At 45.0% G+C, this 27,156-nt stretch overlaps 2 protein-coding genes across 2 annotated transcripts in view; one reads left to right on the top strand and one right to left on the bottom strand.

The window, feature by feature from the left end:
• Positions 1-53: 53 nt before the first annotated feature.
• Positions 54-12,206, bottom strand: LOC115548524 (WD repeat-containing protein 48). The gene is made up of 18 exons (XM_030363235.1): positions 12,111-12,206; positions 11,357-11,497; positions 11,143-11,221; positions 10,803-11,015; positions 10,596-10,684; positions 10,231-10,332; positions 9,769-9,993; positions 8,887-8,961; positions 8,484-8,586; positions 8,199-8,296; positions 7,780-7,887; positions 6,683-6,779; positions 6,045-6,140; positions 5,730-5,835; positions 4,775-4,862; positions 3,233-3,309; positions 2,653-2,845; positions 54-1,812 (listed from the first exon to the last, which is right to left on the bottom strand). The coding sequence occupies exons 1-18, from the start codon at positions 12,156-12,158 to the stop codon at positions 1,717-1,719; spliced, it is 2,034 nt and encodes a 677-aa protein (XP_030219095.1). The 5' UTR covers positions 12,159-12,206; the 3' UTR covers positions 54-1,716.
• Positions 12,207-17,857: 5,651 nt separating this feature from the next.
• LOC115548650 (sodium channel protein type 4 subunit alpha B) overlaps positions 17,858-27,156 on the top strand; it is a 35,555-nt gene continuing 26,256 nt past the window's right edge. The window contains exons 1-7 of the mRNA XM_030363419.1: positions 17,858-18,163; positions 19,971-20,089; positions 22,274-22,363; positions 23,287-23,415; positions 24,540-24,631; positions 24,848-25,090; positions 25,313-25,376. Of these exons, the coding sequence (XP_030219279.1) occupies positions 17,897-18,163; positions 19,971-20,089; positions 22,274-22,363; positions 23,287-23,415; positions 24,540-24,631; positions 24,848-25,090; positions 25,313-25,376 (1,004 nt within the window). The 5' untranslated portion in view covers positions 17,858-17,896. The remainder of the gene's footprint in view (positions 18,164-19,970; positions 20,090-22,273; positions 22,364-23,286; positions 23,416-24,539; positions 24,632-24,847; positions 25,091-25,312; positions 25,377-27,156) is intronic.

Genomic DNA, 27,156 nt, shown 5'->3' with positions numbered 1-27,156 from the left:
TTCTCGTTACATTTTAAAAACAAGGGGAAAAAACATTTAAATTACAATAGATCTGTCATTGTTAAACCATTCAAATTTATTTCTTTGTTGAATCCCTAAAATATACATCATTCACAAGTTATTACAAGGGTGGGTATGTATATATATTTATATATAAATATATTTTCTTCGCTGTGTTTTGGCCTAATCACACCATCCCAGTCCTCAGGTTTGGCCAATCGGATCGCACCGAATCAGTGCAGAGTAATATACGCACGTTCATAAATCGGGGGAAGATTTAATTAAATTTACAACAAAAAGGTCTTCGCTCTTCCTTCTCTGTGACACACCAAGCCAGACACGGAGACCAGAAACAGCCATCGCTTTTCTCATCCCTGCAGCAAAATGTCCCACGGTGAAGAAGCAGTTCTTACAGCTCTATGGTTCCACTTGTATGACTTACTAAACACTAAATGAGGGGGGAGCCTAGCAGCAGCCCTGGTTATTCCGGTATAGGCCCTGCCCTATGATCCAAGCAGAGCACTAAGTATGTTTTCATTCTTCTTTTTAAGATATATACCTTAGATTATGTCTTGATTGCTAAAATGACTTTCGACAAGTACAAACATTCTTGATGAAACTGCACCGTTAGGATGCAGATGAAAACACAATTTAAAAAGGAAAGAAAAATGCCATCTTAACCTTCAAACCAAGACATTTATGTGGATGAATGTGTGCTCTTCTCCGTACTGGGAAGAGGAGTCGGGTTAGTATAGCCGTTTAACTGTACAAAAACTAAAAGAAAAGAAAAAAAAATGCCTGGACACAAAAACAAAAATAATCGCCTAAATCCAAAGTGTTGTACATATATTTACAAAATAAAGAACATTCAGTTCATTGATAACAGCACAGCTAGAAAGATAAGCTCAGACACTCGGACAAGTGCTTCTGTCGCTGAGGTTCAAGCTTAGCAGTCATTTTCATTTTCTAAGCGAAGGGTAAGTTCAAGTTAAGGGGAATGGTGGGGGGTGTAGATGGTGTCGGGAGTGGCGGAGGGGGTCGAGGCAAGGCTGCCCAGAGACCCGTTGTACGGTACTGATAAGTGGTGAGATACTGTAGTGTCAGCAGCAGGGAGTGTCGGCAGAAACGAGGGGGACAGTTGTCTGGAATGTACTAGAACAAAACCTTAAGTCTACTACATCCATGTGCATAGACACACACACACACGCGCACACACACACACACACACACGACACACTCACACACACACGACACACTCACACACACACAGAAACAACGTAACGGAGACCGGTATAGTCGGAAACAGAAATGCCAATCGGGATGGGAAAAACCGAAGGAAAAGAGAACCCAAAAAGAACTAAGTACAAAATAATAATGGGTGCACAATAAAACATTGGTATCAATCCTTCAAACTGTACATACAGTAGAGCAGATGACCCCCCCCCAGCTCATACAACCTTTCTATTTCAGGGGTCCCCCCCCCCCGACCACCACCACCACCCCCTCTAGACTGCTCGGGCTTGTTCTGGCGAGTTTTCCCTACGACATAACGGAGCGCCACCGCCTCTCTCAATTTCATTGGTTCCTCGTTGACACGGCGACGCTTGACCACACAATGGGGCTGAAGGTACAATATGTCAGAGGGTGAGTGGTGATTGGCAAATGACGACAAGTTTGTTTTGTTTTTCGTTTTGTTTGTGGTTCTGCGCTCTGCCTTCACGTGGACTTCTGCCTGTAGTGGAGCGTTAAGTCCCCGCCGCTCTTCCAGATGAAATGCTTCACCGTCCGCAGGTCCATGTTGGGGTCCAGCACCTGGGAGAGGAGGGACAACGACAGGGGACTGTAAGTCTGGGTTAGGTTAAGGACTGAACCAACCAAGAGACAGGGAGGGGGGGGGGAGGAAGGGAAGGGGACGGCACAATGAATGAGGCTAACAGAAAAGAAGGAACAAGAAGGAAGAGGAGGAACAGAAGAGCAGGAGAATGATCAGAAGAGCAGGGACAGAAGAGGAGGAGCAGGAGGGACAGAAGAGGAAGAGAAGGAGGAACAGAAGAGGAGGAGGAAGAGGAGCAGAAGGGGTAACAGAAGAGCAGGAGGAAGAGGAACAGAAGGAGTAACAGAAGAGGATGAGGAAGAGGAACAGAAGGAGTAACAGAAGAGGAGGAGGAAGAGGAACAGAAGGAGTAACAGAAGAGGAGGAGGAAGAGGAACAGAAGGAGTAACAGAAGAGGAGGAGGAAGAGGAACAGAAGGAGTAACAGAAGAGGAGGAGGAAGAGGAACAGAAGGAGTAACAGAAGAGGAGGAGGAAGAGGAACAGAAGGAGTAACAGAAGAGGAGGAGGAAGAGGAACAGAAGGAGTAACAGAAGAGGAGGAGGAAGAGGAACAGAAGGAGTAACAGAAGAGGAGGAGGAAGAGGTACAGAGGAGGAGGAAGAGGAACAGCAGAGGAGAAGGAACAGAAGATGACGGTGTCAGCGATTATCATTTAAAAAGGAAAATATAAGAACGAAGGAGGAGGATGAGAGAGCAAACCTAAGAGGAAATGGAAGACAAGTGAGAACGAGGAGAGCGGGAAAGGATGGCTGAGTGAAAGGAAGAAGGGAGGGGAATGGAAGGAAAGAAGGAGAGGAGGCTGAGGAGGCACCACCCACATGGTCCTGGCACATGAGCTCTATCTTCTCCTCGGCCAGCATGGCCATGTCCTCGTCCTTCTCCTGCTCGCCCGGCTTGTCGTTGGCCGAGGAGCTGGTGGTCTGCGACTCGTTGTCCAGGTTGATGATCTTCTCGTACACATGCTCCATCACCTTCCTCACCTGCAGCATGTCGCTGGCCGACAGGCGGTCCCTGGGGGAGGGGGGCAGAGGAGAGAGCACACACCCCCGATCAGGCCTGAGCCTGAAGTCTTTCGGACCACTGGTCCAGGAGACACGTCTGTGCGTGGTGAAGGAGGCTTAAGGTTGACCTCCTTGTGTTGTAAGCCGACCCTTGGATCTGATCCTTCGGACAGTCGTCATGGGCGTCATGCGCCTTTATGGGCCGGGCCGTGAAGACGATGGCAGGTCGGAATCTAACCAGGGTCCCTGCAGTGCGATACTAGGGCCAGCCCTTTAGACTTATTTTTAACATGTAGTCTAGTTCTTTGATCAAGTAGGTAAATTGCCCTACGTGATGCGGGCGATGATCACGGTTGTTAATCAGAGAGCCGGTATTAAACAGCAGGAGAGAACTCACTTCTTCAGCGTCTTTGCTCCTGAGGATGAGTGGGGCTGGAGGTAGAAGGGGATTTTGTTGAATTTCGGCATATTTTTCTGCAGAAGAAAGGTGAGGACAAAACGCATGAATGCAAAAGTCATCACAAAGATAGATACAGCAAGGTGAAAAATATCGCCTTCATTGTGGTTTAACATTGGGGGATTTCAAAGTGGTCATCCATCTTATCACAATGCAAATACAAACAAAGACCGTATTTGATCTTTTGCCCATGCAGACATCTTTTTACCAAACAGCCATTGAATGTGTCGTTTAACGTCAGCATGGAATTGGAAGCCACGCCACCTGGATTTAGTTTGGTACCAGCTGAGGGAGGACACACATTGTTCCTGTTCAGCGTTTAACAGCACCCGCTCATTTCAAACACAAGGGCCTGATGTCAGTGAAAGGATTAAGGAGGCTAATTGAACCTCAGACAATAAACATATTACATTGGGGACTCCCCATAGTTGTGCGTAGTAGAGGTGTAACGTCACACAGTTTGTTTGTCAACAACGGCGAATGGCCGTAGATCATGAAAACACCAATAAACTTGGTTATGGCATTTGCATTTCTGAATTCCCAGACATTGGTTGTTGAAATAGTGTCGTGAGCTGGGTTTGCACATCTCGCTTTTTTTTTTTTTTTCCATAGCAACGCTGATAGTAACACCTGGATGGTGCCTTTTCAAATGCGTGTGCATGTTAAAGTGCTGTACGTAGACACGGAGAGCCCTCTCCATAGCCGGAGAGCGAGTCGGAAACCCTCTCCGTAGCTTACGTGCGCATCCAATATTTTTTAACTATCCGTGGACGCAATGGACCTATTGGTCGACGCAACGGAGACGGCAAGGGCCGTGATTGGTCCTCTAACAAAATCATTTCTGGAATCTCTTCCCCGGTTTGACTTTGCACCTTAATTACTTTACATGGTATGAATTGCACCTTAAGGACCAATAAAACACCAAATAAGATTTGAAAAGCTTTTGAAGTTTATTTACAACACTGCTTACATGATTTGTAGTCAAAATATAAGATGGATCGGGCGGCGAAATGCATTGCGTATCCGACATCCCGACGGAGAGCTGCTGAGAGTCTCTGTAGTTACGGAGTCGGATTACAGAGTCGGTGTAGTATACTTTGGCTAAACGGTCCAGGAAGAACTCTGACTTGAAGTTTTACATTCCGCATCGCAAAACAAGCCTTTACATTCGCCATATTAACGCTATGTACGCCACATTTACGTACCGCGGTCCACCTCTGTAACCACACTGAAGTGCCGGTTCGGTACAAATAAGTGTACCGTTACACCCCTAGTGCGTAGTAGCTCATAGAAATGATTCATAAAAGGAATTTGTCATCAGTAACAAATGTACCATTCTAATGGGATAAGGGCATTTTATTAAAAGGTCAATTGTAATAGTAAGTCATCAATCGTAATGACCAGATACGCCTATATCTTGAACTAGGGCATGAGTTAGTAATGAGGGGACCTGAAGCGAGCGAAGGGTCCGCGGGTACTTACGTCTACGGTGATGTCTATGACCCACTGAGGCACGGTCTCGTTGAGCAGCATGGACTCCGTCTCTCCTCCAGAGTCTCTGCACAGCAGCCTGCACAGCGTGGCGGTACACATGGTCAGAGGGCCAGGAGCCACGGTGACTCCTACTGAGGGGCTCCAGCAGGCTAAACATACAGCCCAGCCCAGCCCGGGGACATGAATCCCTGGTGCAGCGCCATCCAAATCCAAACCACGGATGGATGCCCCCGGTAACATCCGAGTGCTTGTACAACATGGCCTTCAAAATCACCATACTGTACGCTGTTCCATAACTATATGATAATGAACCACTTGTCCCTGAGATGAAGATCAGACCGAAACGAATTAAACACCTTAGTTTATATTAGGACATACAAATGTCAACAGAATCGGGACTAATGTCCTCATTTGGAATCTAATAAATTATAAGATACACATTCATCACCCACCAAGCTCTGTACATGTTATGCATAAGCGATCAGGAGGGATTGTGCCATCAAACCCAATAAACAGCTGCCCAGGACCTATAGGGTAACTGGGACTGGAAGGAAGGCCAGACTAAAAGACAAACCCAGCCCAACACCAGCCAGATGGCAGCAGCATCACATTACTCGGCCAGCTACACCCCGATAGGAACTGTCAGTGATATATCACTGCTGTTTCCATAGTGGACATTAGGAAAGGCCCATTGATTTATCATCCATGGATGTGTCCGAAACGGCCATCTTGCTTTAATGATAATCAAACAGAAAGTGATTCTTAGTAATAGTAAATCAGTAACAAAGATAGCCAGCACATTGATATACTGTATACACACACAGCCAATCAATAATAAGATTGGCAGAGAGTTGATATCACCCCACCAGCCAATCAGAACCACCAGATACAACAGCTAGCTCATACATTTGCAGCCAGTCAGAATCAGCTAGAGCAAGAATACCTGAACAGGGTCCGCCCCCCTGCCTCTCCGAAGATGACGGGCGTGTGCGGGGGCACCTGGAAGTAGCCGTTTCCCTTCTGGACGCGGTTCTCCTGCTCTCCGTTCACTGAGGGGTCAGAGAGAGCCGACACAGCCATGAGACCACCTGGAGACCCCCCGGCTCGTATACCCTAAACCTTCCAGTACGCTACACAGTTTGAGGGGACCCGTAGCATGATAGGGTTTGGGTTGGAACGGATGAGTCAGGGCGCACGGGTGGGCGACTGAAGCCAACGAGATCACACACTTAAGTCCAGTCCAAGCTGGCTCCATTACCGTGGTTGACCTCGTTGTCCTCCTCCTCCATGGGGTTGATGTGGGTGCGGGGCCAGAACTCCAGAAGGGCCTGCAGCAGGAGGCCCCCCAGGTTCACTGGAGGACAAGGTCACGGTCATTTACACACAGTAACACCTCAAAAAACAAAGCCCATTCAGAGAGCTTTACATACTTAAATTAAATTTAAAATATATTTTAAATTGTCGAATATTTTTTATTTCCTTTAATTAGGAATTCTTAACATCTCACGATTGAATTATGTGTTTCATTCAATAAAAGACAACAATTTAAGCATGAAATTAAAATCACCATGAGCGCTCAAAGACTAAACACACACAAAAAGGGAAAATGTCAAACAAAAGTATAAAAAGGCAAATAATATACTGCAGGCTGCACAATAAGCCAATGTCGAGTCAAGGTCACGTGTCTAGCCCTTCACATCACAATAAACGCCCTGTCTTCAAAAACTGGACCGATCAGCCGACAGTCAGATGTGTTATACGGTCAGAGAGCCAAACCCCTGGCCCTCTCTCTCCCTCAGAGAGGAACCCATGTGGAGTACAACTGGCTGAAGTGTGTGTAGAGATGCATATAGAGAGACAATAAAGGAGAGATATGGTAAAGATCCAATGACGTACATTTTGGGTCGGATCCATCAGAGCTTGAGAACCCTGCGTCCTTAGCGGACACCCAGGCAGCGAAGCAGTCACTCTCGTCCAACGTGATGGTGAGCATCTGTGAAAAGACAGGACAGCGTACTGATCACTGGAATCCAACACACACACACACACACACACACACACACACACACACACACACACACACACACACACACACACACACACACACACACACACACACACACACACACACACACACACACACTAGGGCTGTCACTTTTTCCAAAAATGAAATTCGAACGAATTTCGAATGTCCATAATTAATTCGAATACATTTTTCTTGTGGAAATCACGTATACCTACTGAATTCATAACAGCACAGGATAAAAACACATCTTTGATAACACATTTGTAAACACAACAAGAGGAAGCTCCGACACACAAGTGCGGCTGTCTTTTACGCATTAACAATAACTGCTCGGAGCGCGATATGCGGAGCGCATGTCGTCCATGGCACACACAGCCTATATAAACGAACAATCTGTGAGGCCGACCTCCAACACGGCATGCTGCTCTTTTTATTCCTTACGGAAAGAAAATTACAAGTAGTCTCGCAGCTCTCCGTTACCGCTGCAGCTGCTTCTGTCAGCCGTGCTGTATAAGTCCCCCAACAGGCTGCCCATCGCGCCCAGCGCAGCAGCGGACTTTTCTCCCTGTCGTGTGCGATCAGTGTCGGTCTCCGTTTCAATGAGCTCGTGTGAGAGGCTTTCAGTCACGAGATGTTTCTGTGCAGGGGAAAGGTGGACTAACCGGGAGAAGCGGGGATCCAGGAGGGCCGCTTTATTGAGGAAAAGCCACTCGCCGCTCTCTTCGTTATAGCGCATTTTTACAGTTCGAATGGAGAATTACACTTCGAATTCGAACTTTTCACCCCACCTTCGAACGAATATTCGAACTTCGAATAAAAAGTGACAGCCCTAACACACACACACACACACACACACACACACACACACACACACACACACACACACACACACACACACACACACACACACACACACACACACACACACACACACACACACACACACACACGCTGTATCGACCCTCACCCCCGTCTTAAGATCCACAGAGAACCAATTTGGCACGTAGACCATCTTGAAGCGCTTCTTGATCTCCTCTTCAAACTCCACCTTGCCCAGGTCTTCTCCTTTGCAGGCCTAGTGCATCAAGACAAGAGGCCCCACCCAAACACCTTGGTCAGACTCACACTCTCAGACATGTCACACAAACCGAACAGAACTGGTCAAGGCCAAATGATTTGTAAGGCGCATAATCAGTTAGTCTCAAAGGGTTTCACATTGAGGTCACACTACCCTTACCCCTCTGCAGGGCAAAGGGAAAAACTCTCCAAACACAAGGGGAGAAACACGTTGGAGGAAGCCAGGGACTGCTGGGGCGGTTAGCAGGGCAAAGGACGCCAACAGGCTAAATATAACTAGACACACAGCAGCAGCCAGGCAGACTATACCTTGAGCACGTCCCAGAATACCACGTTGTTGTTGGTGTCTTTGGTGAGTATGTGCCTCTTATCGTTCAAAATGTGACACTGGATAATACTGGCGCCTCCTGCAAAGAAACATGCAAACAGAATTAAGAGACGATTGCAAACGACAAACTTTAGATGAATCAGAAACCCACGGGAAGCTACAATAGTCCACAGGCATCCTGCTTACAGCATCCAGCGTTTCCCCTTGGGGATGATAAAGTGTCTGGGCATCGACGGCTGTGGATAAATTAATACAGTGGAGCTTACCCTTGATGACTTGCTCCGGCTGGGTAGACAGCGGCGTTAGCGGGGTGGTGCAGTCGTTGTCGTACTCTCCAGAGGCCCTGAAGTTATGTATTCCCTTTAGAGACTGGACAGAAGGAGACAGGTTATGCCCTACATGTTATCATTATTGATCATAATGACCGGCCGCCACGGGCGGTTTTCTCTGTGACAAATTACTGACTGGTGCATAGGAGGTAAAGAAGGCAATGGAACGGTAATCCCACTGCGAAAGTCATTGCGAAGGTCTTAATATGTAAAATGAATCACACCCGGAAAACCGTTATCAGGCACGGTGTATGGGTGTGCTGGCACAGACAGACACCTCTATTCCTAGCTCTAGGTTGAGCCTGGGTCACTGGTGCGGGGGGGACATGCGTTGGCCTACCCATTTGTTCACAGAGGACTTGGTGGTGGACACCCAGATCGCTGGGGGAGGATCAGCAGATCTGTCCAGCTCCATCTGGGCAGGGGCAGGGGCAGGGGGAGAAAGAGAGTGACAGAGACAGAGACAGAGTTAATCTGATGGGGAAGTAGATGGATTGAGGATGGACCTTGGAACGAAGCCAAAGAGTCAATCAAAATAACCATGAATTAAAGATAAGTGGATACACATTATTAATCGAAGAGGGTTCACTCAGCTACTACAGTCTAAGACGTTTTAAGCAATGTAACATAAACCAAGAGCATTATGATCCATCACCATACTCCATTAACCCAAACCCCCAGACATCCTCTGAGATCACAACCAAGACCCATCAAAAAAGGAACCTCGCTAATTTAAAACACTGCATTATAAATCTGCCAGGTCATTCCCAGTTCCCATTTCCACAGGAGCTTTAATGTGGTTAACTCCCACCGGTAAACGGCCTGTCTGGTTCTCCGGTTCCTTGTCCCGCTTTACATTTACACCAATGACAAGGTCCAAACAACCACGTTTCTTAAAACAAACAACCAACAGAGGGATAGTCATTGCAATAGGAACCAGAAAAATTATTAACCATTCAATTTTCTTCCAGAACCCCAAAAAAAAAAAGATCTTGTTCAAGGATGCTTACAGGTAGACTGTGGAAATCGGGGTTCAGACCCACAAAGCTTATGCCGAGAGCCAAACACATTTTTACAACTTTAAGAGTTATGGGCTATCCTGCTCTACCACTATCAATGTACATGACAAAGTGAGACGTCCAAAAACACAAGATCTCAGGACAATAACGGTCACCGGCCAGACTACTACAGGCTCCTCAGCCAGACCCTCGGGCCTCCTCACCTTGAGCACGGGCGCCTTCTCCTCGCAGATGAGCACGCGGATGTCCGGGTTGCGCAGGTCGGTGCAGTAGATCTTCTTGTCACGGCCGCCCGAGTAGATGTGCGTGAAGGCCTCGTTGACCTGCAGGGCCCAAACGCCCTCGTCGTGGACCCGGTAGGTGGCGATGCAGCGCTGCTGGCCCAGGGACCACAGCCGGATGGTCCCGTCCGAGCTGCCCGACAGACACTGGAGGAGGAGGAGGAGGTTAAGTCACATGGAGTCGTTTAGCACTACAGGGACTCACAAGTGATACTGAGAGCAAAATTGGAGCAGCTACCAAAACGCCTGTATGACCTGGTTTTGTATAAGTGGTAAGGCATAATAGTGGCATAAGACATGATCAATCTTAAATGGGTGTTTAAATCAAGAGTCAGGATAAACAAATGTTTGTCTCTGTGAGTCTTTGCTGGTGTTCTGACTCACCTGAGTGCCATCCCGATTCAACAACAGTGATTTCACATTGTCCGTGTGGCCCTTCAGTTTCATCAGCTTAGCACACGTACGAGGGTCCCAGACTCTTAGCACCTTTACAAACAATAACAACATTTATTTAGTAGCCGCTTGTATCGAGGAGGAGTCAGGCAACAATCCAAAGAACATAAACGAAATTGGAGTTACTACCAAAAATGTGACGTTTCTAATTACAGCAACCGGACAGTGCAGAGCAGCCGTGGGGATACGAAGGACGAGGTGGGTAGACGTACATCAATACCAACACAATTTATAACAAGATAATGCATGAGGTATAATGAACAGAACCTGATGAGGTAACCCGAGAGACTCTATACCTTTTCCGTGGAGCCCGACACAATGACCGTGCCCATCTGATTCATCGCCAGGCTGTAGATGGAGTCTTTGTTCCCACTGAGTGATGAGGCTGTTGGGGGAAGAAAAACAACAAAACCACTTAGATAATCACAGGAAGTCCATTACAATAAACTACAAGACCCACGATGCACCACGGCAGGGGGGGTTCAAGTGCCATGAAGACATACTGGTGACGGTGTTGTTGGAGGCCGTGAGCGCCGTGAGCGTGTTCACGTCCCAGAGGAAGATCTGTCGGTCGAGGCCGGCGGACGCCACCAGCTCCTTGTCCTTGGCGTACGCCAGGGCCTTCACGTAGTCCTTGTGCGTCCGTAACGTGGACATGCAGAAGCCCTTGTGCGCGTTCCACACTTTGACCGTCGTGTCGGACGAGGCTGAGATCACTGGGGAAATGGGAGGGGGTTGTTCTGGGTTAACGTTGAGTCCGTTCGCAGGCGGGATTAATTGAAAGTCCACATGACAGAAGAACATGAGATCATCCGGGGTCGACCCACATGTGGTCACACTTACATGTCTTGCCATTGCAGCATAGAACAATGTCGTTGACCCAGTCTGTATGATGCTCCATAGAGGCAATGTACGGGTCCTGCTACAATGAAAAATAATAGGAACCAATGCCTTATCCATCATCTAATCAGGGATACACATAACTGCAACTACACAGTATGAGGAAAACATAACTTCTGTATTAATAGTTTCAGTTGTGATGGGCACAATGAATTACTTTGTGCTGGTTGACACTCCATATCCGGATGATCGAGTCCCTCCCAGCCGTAAACAGTCTGTTGAGCGCAGGGTCCAGTTGTAGCGCATTCACCCCATTCCGATTGTACTTCTCCACCTCATCTCTAATGACATAGGACACCTGTAACACACAGTAGAATCATGATTGTTGGTGTGTGGAGTCTCAATTACAGAAATCAACGCAATACATAGTTTGAAATTACCGTAACTACAATGTCAATTTGATGTGTTTTAGTGTTTCGTAAATGCTTACGCGAATAGGCGCCACGATAACTCAAAAATTGTCGCGGCAAGATAACAACACGTTTTGTCCATTCGTGTTAAATTGTATGATATTGCATACTTGCAAACTGCATGGTAGGACTGCCGTCGGACGTGCATTAATCCAGCAAATAGACAGAGCCAGTTGCAGGGTTAAATTACGTTAATGTTTACCCAAGCTGAATGTGTCGCTCATATGACGGAATAATCATAGACGCAAACACACCTAAACTCAATGATATCCACAGTCACAACATTTGAATTGGTGAAGAATTGACGATTGGTTGAAAACGCTAACTAACGTTAGCTAAGCTAGCTAAGTTAGCCGGCTGGAGTCATGGTTCAACAGTCCTACTGCCTCCTGCGAGGGGTTTTCAATGCCTCCCGTGCGTCCGCAGTTTGTGAATTTAGATGAAATCTCATTCCCTGGTCGTTTGTAGACATCGACTAGTTATTACATAATTATGATTTACCTGTACTTTTCTCCGCCCAGCAGCATTTTGCCGATGATGGGTGGCCATCTTGCATGTTGACAGTCAATGCGTGTGATTGTACATCCGGAAGAAAAGAAAACACTCCTACGAGGTGTGTGGGTCATGTAGTTTTATAGTTTTATTCTTTCCTCCGACTCAACGCTTGGCCCTTTCATAGGGAGCTAAATATGATTCATTTTTATTATATCCAATGGTTGCGCTCTGCACACTTTTAAATTGAGACATTGTTATTTCCTTTATTGGAACTGCTATTTTATACCACAATTATTATTTTTTAATTTGATCAAAATAAGACAAAGTACTTATTTTGTAAACCATCAAAATTGATATCGATGCAAATTACCGTTTGGCACGCAAACGCTATCCTGTTTATATGAGAGCTAATGGTTTGTAAATTTCCAAGAAGTTAACTGAACTATTTACACCAGCAGATGGGGCGAGAAGACAACGCAAAAAATATCAATGACCGGTAATAGTTGCCCATGAATCCAGTTGTTTTTCATCCTTCTTGAGTAAAATAAGTGCAGGCTACTGTCTCAAATAATATACAGCACAAAACCTATTGGGAGGTGTAAACCGTATGCCATTCTCGTCAGAAAGGATGGGGGAAATGATTTTACAAAGACAAAATATCCACATCTGAAAACAATATAACACTTTAGATTGGGTAACACTTAGAATTTCAAACGTACATTTGAGAATAACATGGATTTAGTTTTTTATTTAAAAAAGTTTGAAAAAATAATCAAGTAGTCTAATCCCACTGATGCTCGTCGCTCGACCAGCCCTCCCTCCCAGATCCACATGACGGACTGCAGTGCGCACGAGCTGCCACCGGCACTCGCGACTTGCTTCTTGCTTCCTGGCGGCGCAACTGTAGAAAGAAAGCGCTAGAAATTCTGTTGCGCACCCATTTTTTTAAAGAGTTTAACAACTTCGGACCTGTCGTCTAACAGGAATAAAGAACAAACGATTCGAATGGCGGGAAGAGGTTCTCGTCAATTGACAGTTAATGGCTTGTGCACCTGCAACACCTCTACCCGCGTTTAAAATGTCCAACGTAAGGTAATTCAGCTGGTCTAGAAGACAATTGACTGGAAAAACGGATTTAGTTTTTGTTACTCACTTGCTTGAGGGAAATTATGGGTTTTGCGCGCTGGATTTGGCACTTCCCTCTACTGAAATCCCCACCTAATTCTGGAAGCTGCGCCGTTACCATCACAGTTTTACATGTGAGTATATTTGTCAGTAATTTAATGTTTTTCTTTCAGCGACTCTTATGCTATTTCTCTGTTCTATTTTGTTCGGCATTCGTCCAGGACAAGTTAGAGAGGGATAGTGAGTGAGACAAACCAGTCTGGCTATTTTTTTAATTTAGAAAAAATGGGAGCATATTGTACCTATAAAACCTTAATCACAGAATCGAGGGACATAGTTTGGACTATATACTATTTGTGTGTCAGGAAATTCATGATTGAGCCGTTTTTGAGCAGCCTCTGCATCCTTAAGGTCTGTAGGTCTTTTATGAGTTATCCTCCTGACTTTCTGTTGGACTTGATCACATAAGAATTTAAATGAAATTATTACACACATCATTGACAAAAGCTTACTGGGGCCTATTCTGGATAGTTTTTTTAATCGTTCTCGTGTTATCCCAATGGCCAAATCGGACTTAGTTCTTTACATTAATACATTCAAATGGACATTTCGATGCAATAAGTAGAACCATGAGCTCTGAAATGCATTTTTCTAGCTTCCCTATTCCTGTGCAATTTACATCTTTAAATCTGAATTTCTTTAGGGAAGGGCTACCTCAATACAATTCATTTTTATATACATGTTTGTCGATCAATAATTAGGACATTCTAACAATGCGAGGTCACCTTTTGTCAAAGTTTAAGATTGGAAAAAACAAAACAAAAGCAGGCAAACGAACTTAAAGTGGCCCTTGACTTCAATGTCATATTTTATTGAGCACATCACCTTGGCACGCGCGCAACGTGGTGGTTTTCCTATGCATTATGTCAAAACACAGTTGCACTAGGCTATACAGTAATCACAATAAAAGCTTTTTGTTTCAGGGTTTTTTAACCAAAAATAGGCCATCGTCACTTCGGTGCGCACCTTGCAGCAGGTTACAGTGTGTGTGTGTGTGTGTGTGTGTGTGTGTGTGTGTGTGTGTGTGTGTGTGTGTGTGTGTGTGTGTGTGTGTGTGTGTGTGTGTGTGTGTGTGTGTGTGTGTCTGTGTGAAGGCAACAGCCTCCCTCTCCGTGGAATAATAAGCCCCGCTGTGTTCCGATTAAACATAAGCCTTGACTTCTCACAGTCTGATCAGCATCCTCAAAGTCAAGAAGACTTCTTCTTGAGCCACACACTTATAAATCATACTCATACATCTTATGACTAAAATACATCATAGGGCCTGAAAAGTCCCATCAGGGATAAATAAAGTAGGACATCCTATTTTATCTTGTCTTATCAAAACGTGACATAAGATGTGAATTTTAATAAAAAAAATTATATATTTTGACAGTAGGCTCTAATGAATCTTCATAACAACCACACCATGGGAATCCCCACTGAAAGGGTCAAAAAAGTGAGGATTATCCCTTGGTTTTACATTTGGAAACCTGAGGCAGCTGGGTATGTCCGGTCTCACTCGTGTCCTTAGATATCCCTCCGGATAGAGTCAGTGAGTAAATAACATACTGCCTGCTTTGGACATACCCACTCTAACTCATTTGAACTCATTCTATAAGATTAATACAAAATGTTAAACATGTATGAATTGTTAGAACCTTGAAATCTTATTTTGGGTCTGGGTGATGGCTGTTTAGGCAGCCTCTGCCAGCCCCAGATTCCAATCAGTCCGACTCGGGCCACGTTAGGCTGCTTAAAACAGACATCATCCACAACCACTCCCACATATAATACTGTAACTAACTATTACTGTAAACTAAAGGTGTTGTGTCTAGCTAGAAGCATTTCATTAAGGCTGTTAATATATGCCATTTGGTTGATGATGCTATTATCCAAAGAGTCACACCACCACCTCCCTTTATGCATGGGGGCCACCCCATCCATCGCATCGAACCCCTACCCCTGGCAGTGCTAATGCCATGCTCTCTCAGTGTTTGGTAGCTTGAAGATGGTTGGTTGTGTGTTGCTGTAACCTCACATCAAACAGAGAGAGGGATTGCCCCTGTCATCCAATGGGATGTAACTCCTCTGTGAATCCCACGTCGCCCAATCCAAGGGGTCGTGAAAGTGAGAAGAGCTCATAGGTCACACTGGGGTCATCTGACTTAGCTTAGTCTCATTGATACGTTGAACGCAGTCAATAGGATTGTGTCCCACATCACCTCCCTCACCTTACTCACCTTTCCAAGCATTCAAGCATTGTTCCCTTTTGAACATAATACAAACTTTTCATGTTTTTTTGTCAGTTCTCTAATCATCTCTCAACCCTCTTCTTCAAATATAGTCATATGGACATTAAGTTGGAAAAAAGTTGAACATCGTCCCCTAATCTATACTATTCCAGGTTGAAATGTTGTGTGTGTGTGTGTGTGTGTGTGTGTGTGTGTGTGTGTGTGTGTGTGTGTGTGTGTGTGTGTGTGTGTGTGTGTGTGTGTGTGTGTGTGTGTGTGTGTGTGTGCATGTTTGTGTGTCTACTTGCGTGCGTAGGTACATTTGTGGTTGTCTGCGTGTGTGCAAATGTGTGTTTGTGTCTGTTTGTGTGTGTGTGTGTGTGTGTGTGTGTGTGTGTGTGTGTGTGTGTGTGTGTGTGTGTGTGTGTGTGTGTGTGTGTGTGTGTGTGTGTGTGTGTGTGTGTGTGTGGGCATCAGGCTCCTCCACATTGAATCCAATTATTATAATTATTGCAGTGATGATGATCATATCACATCTGGCCATAAATGGGAATTAATATTAATTCAGCTAAGAGATGCTATTCGCCCCGCTCTTTCTAATTCTTCTCACCCCACCCCACCTCACCCCACCCTACCTAACCCCAACCCCCCTAAGCCGGCTTGCAAATCAAAAAACAGCACCCATTGGCAAACATGCTCTCTGTCCATTTTAATGTAGATTAATAACGTCCTGACCCACATACGTGTATAGTATAGAAACACTGCTGACTTTTCTGCTGAGGATTCACATTTGAAGATTGAGATTTGAGAGACCATCAACTTTGATGTTATCGCAAAATATATAGCTTTAGTACGTGTGTTCATGTTGGAAATGTATATCATTCTGTATATAACGTTCTCAAAACTTTGATTTGAATGAATACATGTGTTATGGTCAATGGAGCATTTTAGGAACCTGTTATGGGAACGTATGTAGCAAAATCCTATTCTTCTCAGTATTTTAAACCAACACAAGGCTGATTCATTTCAACCCAATCAGTGTGCACTATTTTTAATGTGTTGGTCCAGCCAGTTGACAGTAATGTAGTCTTGTAGACGCATCCCTCAAAGACACCCATTGTAAGCCCACTCTATCTACTTTGTGGCTTTGTGAATGCTACATATTTCTGGTGATAGGGAATAGTCAGCATCTGGCTCCTGTTTGTAGGAGCCCGAGTGGAGCTGGGTTCAACCTTGGTGAGAGATCAAGTAAAAGCCGATGACCTGCGTCTGGCCAGATGGGTGATAAGCAATCTGGAGAGGAAGAGACAGATCAGGACAGGAAGTGACATATCATGACATAAAGAGACATTTCAGGACAGGAAGTGACATTTGTAGGACAGGAAATGAAATATCATGAAAGGAATGCCGCCTTCAACGCGCTCAGAGGTTTCGGGAGTCTCGGAGGTTTGGAGCTTAAGCTCGGTGGAAAGTGCTTTGAACACTCTGTTGGGTCGGAGATTTTTGAGTTTCCGGCGGAAGTAAAGCTACCCGAGTCCTCCGAGTTCACGTCGCAACAATCGATGCCCATTTCGCTGTCATTGCATTGATAGGCTATAGTGAACTTGCAGCAAGCATTAAGAGGCGAACTTAAAACCAATTCTAACTTTTGCATTAAGATACATTGCCTACAATTATAAACATCACCTGATAAATTCTCGCTCATGTCCAACCATCGCAAGCAGTTCTAATAACTGATTCATCTGATTCAGCTAAGAAGCGCAAAGAGGTCCCTGCGGGCATCCATACTCGTTGTTATGAAGTCTAGTGTCAAGAACGATCTGTTTTTCCGGTTTTATTTCATAGCCTACAAACTTCTGAGGGGCGTTTCCTGAACGCTTTGGGGGGGGTTCAGTAAAGACACGTAAGAGCTTCTGAACCTCAGAGTGTTTTGAAGGTGGCAGAAGAGACCGGACGTCACACATCAGGACAGGAATTGACATATCAGGACAGGAAGATGCAAGTGACATAACAGGCCAGGAAGAGAAATATCAGGACAGGAAGAGACAGGAATCGTACAGACCACAGGATGGAGTCAGTGATTATTATCAGTCATCCAGTTCACTTATAAGGCTCAAATCAAAAGGTCACCTTTCAAAGTGATGGCTTGGAGTCTGGGGTTAAAGCCTTTTGAACGGGGGTGGAATAGGTGTCATGTATTCTTCTGTATTCTTCCCCAAAGGGAATGTTTTCTGTTGTTCTACAGTTGATTTCACATCCAGAGCCCTCCTACTATCCATGTCTCGTCTCTCTCTCACTCTCTCCTCCCCTCCCCCCTAACCTGGCTTCTCCTCCGTCTCCCCTTCCCAGCAGCGGTGAGTAACTTGTGGTCGTGCGGGGCATCAGGATGAGAAGATGGCAGCCATATTGTTACCAACAGGTCCTGATGGCGTGCGGCGCTTCACCCGCCAGTCCCTGGCCGCCCTCCAGCAGCGGATCTCCGAGGAGCGTTCCCGGAGCACCAGGGACTACAAGGAGGACCTGGGCAACGTGGAGGCCCCCAGGCCCCGGCCTGACCTGGAGGCCGGCAAGCAGCTGCCCCGCATCTACGGGGACCCCCCCTCGACGCTGGTGGGGGTGCCGCTGGAGGACATCGACCCATTCTACTTCCAGAACCAGAGGGTGAGAACAGGAAGGGGGGGGGGGGGGGGTACGGGAGGGGGGGGTGATAGAGGGTGTGGGTGAGGGTGTATGTTGGTGTGTGTGTGTGTGTCTTTGTGGTTGTTCGGTCTGATCTTTGAAGTTCAGAGAGGATACGAGTGTGTGTTCATGTTAGTGTGTATGTGTTTGTTTGTTAGTTGGAGAGGTCATGTTTGGAAGGCTTTAGCAGGAGAGATGGTTGTAGTTGGCAGAGTAGTGGGGCTGTGTTTAGCTCCGTCTTCGATCAAATGGTCATTGTTGTTGCCGAACATGTAGGAATTGAAGAAAGTTGGTGTTGGATGAGTCAGAAAGTGTTCAACATAGTACAACATTAGGGACTTTTGAGATTGTGCTCTTTTCTACTGTGAGATTTCATGGTGGGACATACATTTACAAAAGTGCTTCATTGAATGTCTAATAAAAGCTATCTGTTAACCTGAACTACGAAAACCAGCAACAATATTTGAGGCAAACTTTGTATTGCTCAATATCATCTTTGTTTTCTTAATATCGGATCAACATCGACCCATTCAAATTACTTTACAAGTCTATCCTCATCTTGTTCAAAATGAGCTATGAACAAGTAGCTGAACAGAGGATTGTGGGGAGGGGGTGAGGGGGTGTGATTGAACCCCGTCTTCAGAGCTCTAAGCCGGCACTGTATAGGGAGGGCTGCGGCGGTGGTCGCTTCTCTCCCACTCTCTCTGCCGTCGTCTTTGTTTTGGCGTGCTGCTTCTACTGAAGGATTATCCCGAGGTTGGTGGATATTTAACTAAATGCCGTCGCCACATCTGGAGCAACTCCACTTTAAACTGGCGGCTTCCCTCGTGACCACAAATAGCCAACCCAGTGGGCCTCGCCATCAGCCAATCACCTTGCTCGCTTGCAAAACTGCAATGCTTTATTGGTGACAGGAGTCCATGGTGCTGGACAATAATGTTTTTACCATCAATTCTTGTTGATTTGCCCTTTAAGAAGCATTGAAACCAAAATCGATGGCCATATCCAATTATTCATATATTTTAAAGTTGTACTATTTAATATTCTATCGTCAACATAGTAATCTATGACATTTTATCACCCTGATTAAAATCAGACCATAATTAAGAAAAAATATATGTTTTTTCAGTCTCTGCCAAACAGTCTTCTGAGAATTCCAGCGACGCTCTTTTCGTGTCAGTCCTATGGTATACTCTTTGAAATCGGGAAGAAGGGACACATGCCGCGAGGTGTGTGTGGATGGGTGGAGCTCCGTCTGGGCAGCGGTAGACTTTAATGTCTGCATTTGAGAGAGGCTTAAGCTGTAAAGCCTAAGTGTAACGCTGCGTTTCATAAACAATAAGGCTCGTACTCAATGACTCGTACTAGCCTAAAAATAAATATCACAACGTCGCCGTCGGTTGTTACAATTGGGATAACCAACTCCTCCCTCCTTCCTCGAACTCCAAAACGCATATTTTCCTATCTCATAGTGTTTGAATTTGAGATGAAGATGTGGTTTTCCTTATGCTTCACATGATCAAAGTATGAGTTTTTAGAGGATAACCTCATACCTTATATTACCACGTACTACTACGTTATGACCCTACTGGACTCCTTAGTATAGTATTTTGAAAGCGTAACACAAGTATGTTTAACACATCTGACTATCAACCCAGTAGATTTAAAGATAGCAGTGGGGGGGGGGGCTCAAAGACCCTTCTGAGAACCCTGATTGTATCCCAAATCATATGATTTAAACATAAATAACGATGAGTGATATGTTCCTCTGTTTGTGTTTCCCTCGCAGACTTTTGTAGTGCTCAACAAAGGGAAGGCCATCTTCCGCTTCAGTGCCACGTCAGCCCTCTACATATTCACCCCGTTCCACTGCATTCGGGCTGTCGCCATCCGGGTCCTGGTCCACTCATATCCTTACGCAGGGACGCCCGTCTACCTGAGAGAGAGAGTGTGTGTGTGTGTGTGTGTGTTTGTGTGTGTTTGTGTGTCTGTGTTAGTTGGTCTCCCATCTTTTGTGTGATCCAGGGACAAGTGCATGTGTGAATCGAAGTATTAAAGGGATACTGTTCTCTCTTTGTGCTATTTGAAATGATGGTAGCTTTTTTGTCTCGACTCAATCCACGGCAGGTTGGACTTCCTTTACATTTAGTTGCTAAGCACTCACTTTGAACCAAAGCCTCTTAACTTGAGTGAGACTGTGAACAATTAAAGCAAACACTCAATGGCGGAGTATCAACACTTTAAAAAAATTACTTTTTTCAAAAACAAACAACTGGACAGTGCAGAGTAGCTATATGATCCCGGTATCCTTTGTCGGTATGGGCTCCCTGATATTTTTTTTGCGAGGACGAAGAGACATGTTAATGTAATTAGGGATAATGTAATAGCGGCGATACAGAGTTTATGAGGCTTGAGGGAGATTACACTAATGATGAGGGAGCAAAGTTTCAGGAGATAAGCTTGGGATGGTGCTATAGGAAGGTTCTATAGGATGTACATGAATTGATATTATCTGTCTAGCCTCTCACAGCCTAAAGTTTCTAGGATTCAACCATGTCACCAATATCCAGAGTACCTCTGCCTGTAGGTGGCTATGAGCAAGGTGCCCCAATCCTAATGACATGAATCTGAATTCACTGAAAGTCCCATTGAATTAAAGTGTCTGGTCAATGCCTAAGTAATGAATAGTGCATATGTTGTTGTTATTTTATTTTGTTCAGCCTACCACAAAGAAACAATCAATTGCATGTCAGGGAACTCTGTTTAAATAGTCAATTGACTTTATGCATTTTACATAAACTCCTCAGGGAAGTTTCAAAGATATTCCAGTCAAACAGGAACTGCCTCAGCAAGACAGTCCCAATTCAATACTGATTTAGCAATAATTATTATCCACTTCCTTTACCTCTCCCCCTTATAGATCTGTTGGATTTTGCCGTAGTCCCATTTTTATTGAAACGGCTTTGTAACGTTCCTCTGCCAGAGCATCGCGAAACCCAATCCTCTGATATCCGTCTTTAATCTGCGCAACGAAATAATAGCAAAGGAGATCATGACATTACGCATGCGGTGGCGTCGGCTGCTCTCTATTAGGTCCTCAGACAGAGCCCAACGGTCCATTTCAAAGGCAGGGCCAGGGAAACCATCTCTTCCCAGTCTCCTCTCCCCCTCTACCTCTGGGATTAGCTGAGCGGTCACTATCGCTACGCTAGCCCAATGGGCTTTCTTCAGGCGATTAAAATGTCATGTCTGCATCGTTAGCCGCTAAGACATCCTGTGGCCGGACAGGATGTGACCTCATTGATGGGCTGATGTTGAGGTTGACATTGTGCACCTAAATCAAAGGAAACTCTTTTTATACTGTCGTTATATACATATCGATTATTATTCAAAGTGTAATGTATTGAACGTAAAGCAAGGTTAAGTTAAAACTATTATTGAATGAATGCATAAAGGATCCTGCCCCTTGAGGCTTCTTAGCCCCCAGCGTATGATGTATAATGGGTTACATGCAGAGGAGGATTTTCCCTGTGGGGAAGGGGATTAATAAAAAGTATAAAAAAAATACATTTAAATAAATACCTGGAGATGAATGCAGACTTAGGCATCCCTTGATTTATATATTGACTTAAGCGACATTCACACATCAATTTGTTGGGATTGCTCACCAACCACAGCATACAGATAACACTATTTGTTTTTTTCTGTGACTGAAGGTAATTTGCTTATGCTAATACTATTTTTTCATTTTCTTCTGATGCTTCGGACGGATTTGTTTGTCTACCCATGAGATTTATTTAATGATATCACTGTCAACATTCGCTCTCAGGCTGAAATCTTCTGTCATGCATCTGAGTATGTTTGTAAATCTCAGTTTAGTCTAGTTTTATAATACCTTTGGCACTCAACCATCCCATTGTAACCCTTTCATTGTAGCATCCTTTTCATATTGATAGGATTATTTTATTAAACATCGAGCTGCTTCTACTTTTGTCAAGGTTAGAGGCTGATAGTAAATGTATTTCTTTTGTTGCCTCTTAATCATTGTCGGTAACGCTTTGCATTTACATTTTCCTTAACACTTTTCCTCACATTATTCAGCCTCTTCATTATGTGCACCATTCTGACCAACTGTTGTTTCATGGCTCTGTCGGACCCGGCCCCGTGGACCAAGTATATAGAGTAAGTAAACACTTTCTGATCCCCATACACCTGCTACCTTAAGGATAGTCCAGTGGCTAGGGTGTGTGTCTCCCAGGTGTACGGTTCTGGCCTCCAGACCCAATGTCTGCATTCTTCCTGCAGATGCCTAACCCCTACCTGCTCCTCAAGTACAAATATCTGTGTACCTAGTCATTGTAAGGACATAACTGATGGGACAATTGTCTGCTAAATGACCAAGTAATTAGTCATTTAACAGATGCGTAACCCCTACGGGCTTCTAAATAACAAATATCTGTGTATATATTCACTGTTGTAGCTTTAGGGAGAACTGTCTGCTAAATGAATAATTAATTAGTAACAATGCACAGTGCTTTTGTAGTGAAGGAATTCACACTGTGCTACTACATGTGTCCTAATGCTTTGTCAGTGGTGGTTGGGGAGCGATTAGTCACTCCAGTAAGTACAGCATGGTGTGACGTCGACGTGTCTTGGAATGCTGCATCTCCACGTGAAAAGAGCATGTGGGATGACGCCATTTTGATTCATTAAACATATTTCATGAGACATTCCATTGAGATGCAAGGTGAAGCTGTTGCCACAATCATCCATCATACATCATGTCCTAGCATGTTACTCTTAGCATGTAAACTGCATGTTAACTTCACCAAATGTGATCTTGAACATGGCCGATTCAAGTTTGAATAATGTGAAGCATTTGTCAAATGGCAGTTATATGTGACATAGGAAATATGGTCAAATGACTAGGTTATACGGACCATACAGACTAACCAGGTGGTGGTTGCAGTGTGAGTGTTTAAATGTCAATCAAGTTGGGCAAATTATTCCCAACTTCCGTTGGCTCTGAGTTTGTTTCTCTTCATCCATTGTTTGGAGTTGATTTCCTCATAACCCAGACTTGGCCATGCATTGATATTTTCCAGATATACGTTCACGGGGATCTACACCTTTGAGTCTCTCATAAAGATCCTGGCTCGGGGGTTCTGCATCGGACCCTTCACCTTCCTCCGAGACCCCTGGAACTGGCTGGATTTCTCTGTCATCAGCATGGCGTAAGTCACATGACGATTTCTTCAATGATGTATTATCTGATCGATCAGGGCATGTATATCGCAACATCTTGAAATTATTTGTCTTTACGTGAAGACATTGCTGTGTTTAAACTGCCACAGGGTTTCTCATGCTACTGATAACAACGTTTTCAGTAGCCTAGGTTATGGTATATTTATGTTGATTTAGGACTACAGTACTCCTCTCTTGGGGAGTATTGGAATCAATAAGTCCCATGATGCACTCTGATATACCATCAAAGAAGAGAAACATCACTAGATAATATTATAACAATAATAGATAATGCCTTACTCGTCTGTTTGAACGGTGCTGACCTGGCATCTCGTGTGAGCAGACGAACCACAGTTCTATAGTTTAATATGAATTGCAAGTGTAGTATGTTATTACAGCAATATCAACTGACGTTTTAAAAACTTTCATTTAGAGTGAATAGTAATATAAATTACATCAGTAATTTAAGAAAATGCATCCTTTATACATCCTTTTCATAGAGTCTTATTTATCCAATTAAAAAACCGAGGTGCAGAGATTTTCAAATTATGCATAATTTATAATCTATAATCTGTTGCATAATTGGCCAGGTGCTTTGAGTTGTTCCTCTTAATTGGCTGTTTGTATTCCACGTGAATAGAAAAATGTATTGCATACGTCATAATTCACTAACTGGTGTTTTAACGGGCTGTATTCAATATGGGGATGGTTTCACCTTGATCCTGGATGGTCTATAGGGGGCTATGAAAATTACTTTATAAGCCTATTAGGCAAGTCATGGGACTGCATGCTATGATCCAATGCTGCTAATGCAGGTGCTGGATTAGACAGTTGAGCTGTTATGTGATGCGCTATCCTCCAAGGACAACCATCCCAACTGAAAACAACACGGCCAATCTAGATTAGAACTACGTTGTTAGAACAATGTTCAGAAAAATGTTGATGTGGACACAAACAATCTAATCAGTGTCCATGTCAACTGGAATTAATAACTCAAATCGTTTTCCTTCCTTAATTTGGTTAAATTCTCAACTCCTTAGTTGTTGTGTTTTTCGACCAAATCTTTGAACCACATCTATCATCAACTGTTGATTTTTGTCTATTTTCTTTTCAGATATGTGACAGAATTTGTCGACCTCGGGAATGTTTCTGCATTAAGAACCTTCAGAGTACTACGAGCTCTGAAAACCATCTCCGTGATCCCAGGTAGGCCACATTCCACCCATGTACTAATGTGGCTCACGCTGGTCCTCTTTGACAAGGGTTGGCCAGCCCAATCCCATTTCTACCCCTTACCCCTTCCCCTTACCCCTCCCCCTTGTTTTGATGGGGTAAGGGGAAGGGGAAGGGGGAAGGGGTAGAATGTCGTTGATCCATCCCATTGATGGATGGATCAACAAGCTCAATGCCCTCCCTCCCCAGGCCTGAAGACCATCGTGGGGGCCCTGATCCAGTCGGTGAAGAAGCTGGCGGACGTGATGATCCTGACGGTGTTCTGCCTGAGCGTGTTCGCCCTCATCGGCCTGCAGCTCTTCATGGGCATCCTGCGGCAGAAGTGCGTCCGCAGCCTGGCCCATTGCTTCAACTCCTCCATGTCCGTCAACGACACCTTCGTCTGCAACAACCGCACCTGGGGCTCCCGCATGGACTTCCTCACCAGCGAAGGTCAGCCATGGGGTCATCCACCCATCACTTTGGGTGGTGGTGGTGGTGGTGGTGGTGGTGGTGGAGGTGGCAGTAAGATTCATCAACTCCAATCATTTTGTAATCGCTGTTTGGTTAAGGAGCTGGAGCTTGTATTTATTAAGAATTATCATCATACGATTGTGATAGTAAGAGTAAAGTATGATTAAGTCGAGTAAAAATGGTTTTCTTTCCTCTCTGCAGATAACTTCTATAAAGTTGAAGGAGCCAAGGACGCCTTAATATGTGGCTATGGAAACGATGCAGGGTATGTCATGATCTCTCTCTCTCTCTCTGCAGGCCATTATGTAACAAACCATGTTAATCAGAGCCAAATCTGTATCTCTTAATACAGTGTCTGAGTGCAGTTTCTGAATGCAGTATCTGAATGCAGTATCTGGATGCAGTGTCTGGATGCAGTGTCTGGATGCAGTGTCTGGATGATGTTTCTGAATGCAGTGTCTGAATGCAGTGTCTGAATGCAGTGTCTGAATGCAGTGTCTGGATGCAGTGTCTGGATGCAGGAACTAAGGCCCCGTCCACACGAAGCCGATTTCATGGCGAAACCGCAAAGGTCTTGTACGGTTCGGCCTTCCGTCCACACGAAGCCGGCGAATTCGCTGACCGAAACCGTAAACTTCTGAAACCACCCTCGGAGGTGGTTTCAAATCTACCCGGTTTCGTTTTGGATTCGTGTGGACGCCTGAAACCGACTGAAACCGTAAACCATGACGTCATCGCCCCACCCCTCGACCCTCTAGCCAATGACGGGTAAGCCCGCGGTGTCTCAGAACTCACAACAACAAAGATGATGGCGGACTACAGCTTGTAATCGTTCTGCAGCAGATCATGTCCCATTATTTATTGAGACTGTTGACTGACAGTTTGTTTGTGTTAGTGGTTCGGGGGGCAGCCTTTATGCGCATGCTCGCCTCTTCTTCTTATTTATTTTTCTTCTGGATTTCTGTAGCAGAAGCAGCGCCCCTTATGGGCCTGGCATGTGTACTACAGCGTTTCTACAGATCTACCTGGTTTCGCTTGACTCCGTCTTTACGGAGATACTCCGAAACCGGATAGTTCGAAACCGGATAGTTCGAAACCGGAACGGTTTTGCCCGTTTCGGCTTCGTGTGGACGGGGCCTTGATGTGATATCTGAAACATACTCAAAGGACAGGAGAAGATCCGGTAAGACCTCAATACTGGAAGGTTTCTGGTTGCGTATCTCTCGGCCTTTAGCTGAAAGGTACAGGGTACGTATCCCAATGTCCGCCGTCTACTAAGCATCCTGCTAAAAATGGCTTAATAGCATTTGTGTAGATGTGTAGACTCAATAAACAACACTTGTGAGTGACTGCAAGGGACTATCTAAGCTCTACATAACTTTGCCCTATCATCATTCAAAAAAGCAGATTCCTATACCCTCTCTCTCCTTCCATGAGAAGAACCAACAGAGAGACGAAGAACATGCTCTCATCATCATCATCTGAATTATTATCCCTATTGTTATATGAATCCAACCCCCCCCCCTCCCAGGAAAAAATAAATGCAGAGGAATCCCATGCAAAGCAGATACAGTACATCCTGTTGAGTGCAGAGAGGGTGTGTGTGTGTCCGAGTGTGTGGCGTGACAGTGCCCGCACGGCAGGGCTGACATGTGGCCCGGTGGTTGATCTTTGCTGTCAGCCGCTGGTGCCTTTTTACCACACGGAGAGCAGCTGGGGGTAGGATGTAATGTATGCACACACACACACACCAGTTAGAGTTCATTAGGACTGAAAGCTCCATCGCACGCACAGGTTGACCGAATCACAGACAACAGACACAGAGGACAGATCATCCTGGCTGGGGATGCCTTTGAGATGTTGCGTAAGGGTTATGGAAGTGTCACTGAATGGGTTGTGATTGTTGTGGATCTGCGTTCTTCTATTGTACATCGTACAACAGAGTGTGGGACTGCGGTTGATGGTGAGTGTGTCGCTCAGTTTGGGACACTTTAGTGGTGTGACACAGTTATTCCGCTAGCCTGAATAACATGAATGTCATCGAG

This window comes from Gadus morhua, chromosome 8 (assembly GCF_902167405.1).
Source record: "Gadus morhua chromosome 8, gadMor3.0, whole genome shotgun sequence".
Taxonomy (NCBI): domain Eukaryota; kingdom Metazoa; phylum Chordata; class Actinopteri; order Gadiformes; family Gadidae; genus Gadus; species Gadus morhua.
This window is presented reverse-complemented; position numbering and strand designations above follow the sequence as displayed.

Bases quoted from the DNA above. Each gene is read 5' to 3' on its own strand.
- LOC115548524 (XM_030363235.1), bottom strand. From the start codon at position 12,158: ATGGCCACCCATCATCGGCAAAATGCTGCTGGGCGGAGAAAAGTACAG. The intron at 6,141-6,682 runs GTACGTCATTGG...CTTGTCCTCCAG, and splicing joins TGATGGATCCGACCCAAAAT to TGAACCTGGGGGGCCTCCTG. The intron at 4,863-5,729 runs GTATTCTTGCTC...CACGCTGTGCAG, and splicing joins GGGGGGCGGACCCTGTTCAG to GCTGCTGTGCAGAGACTCTG.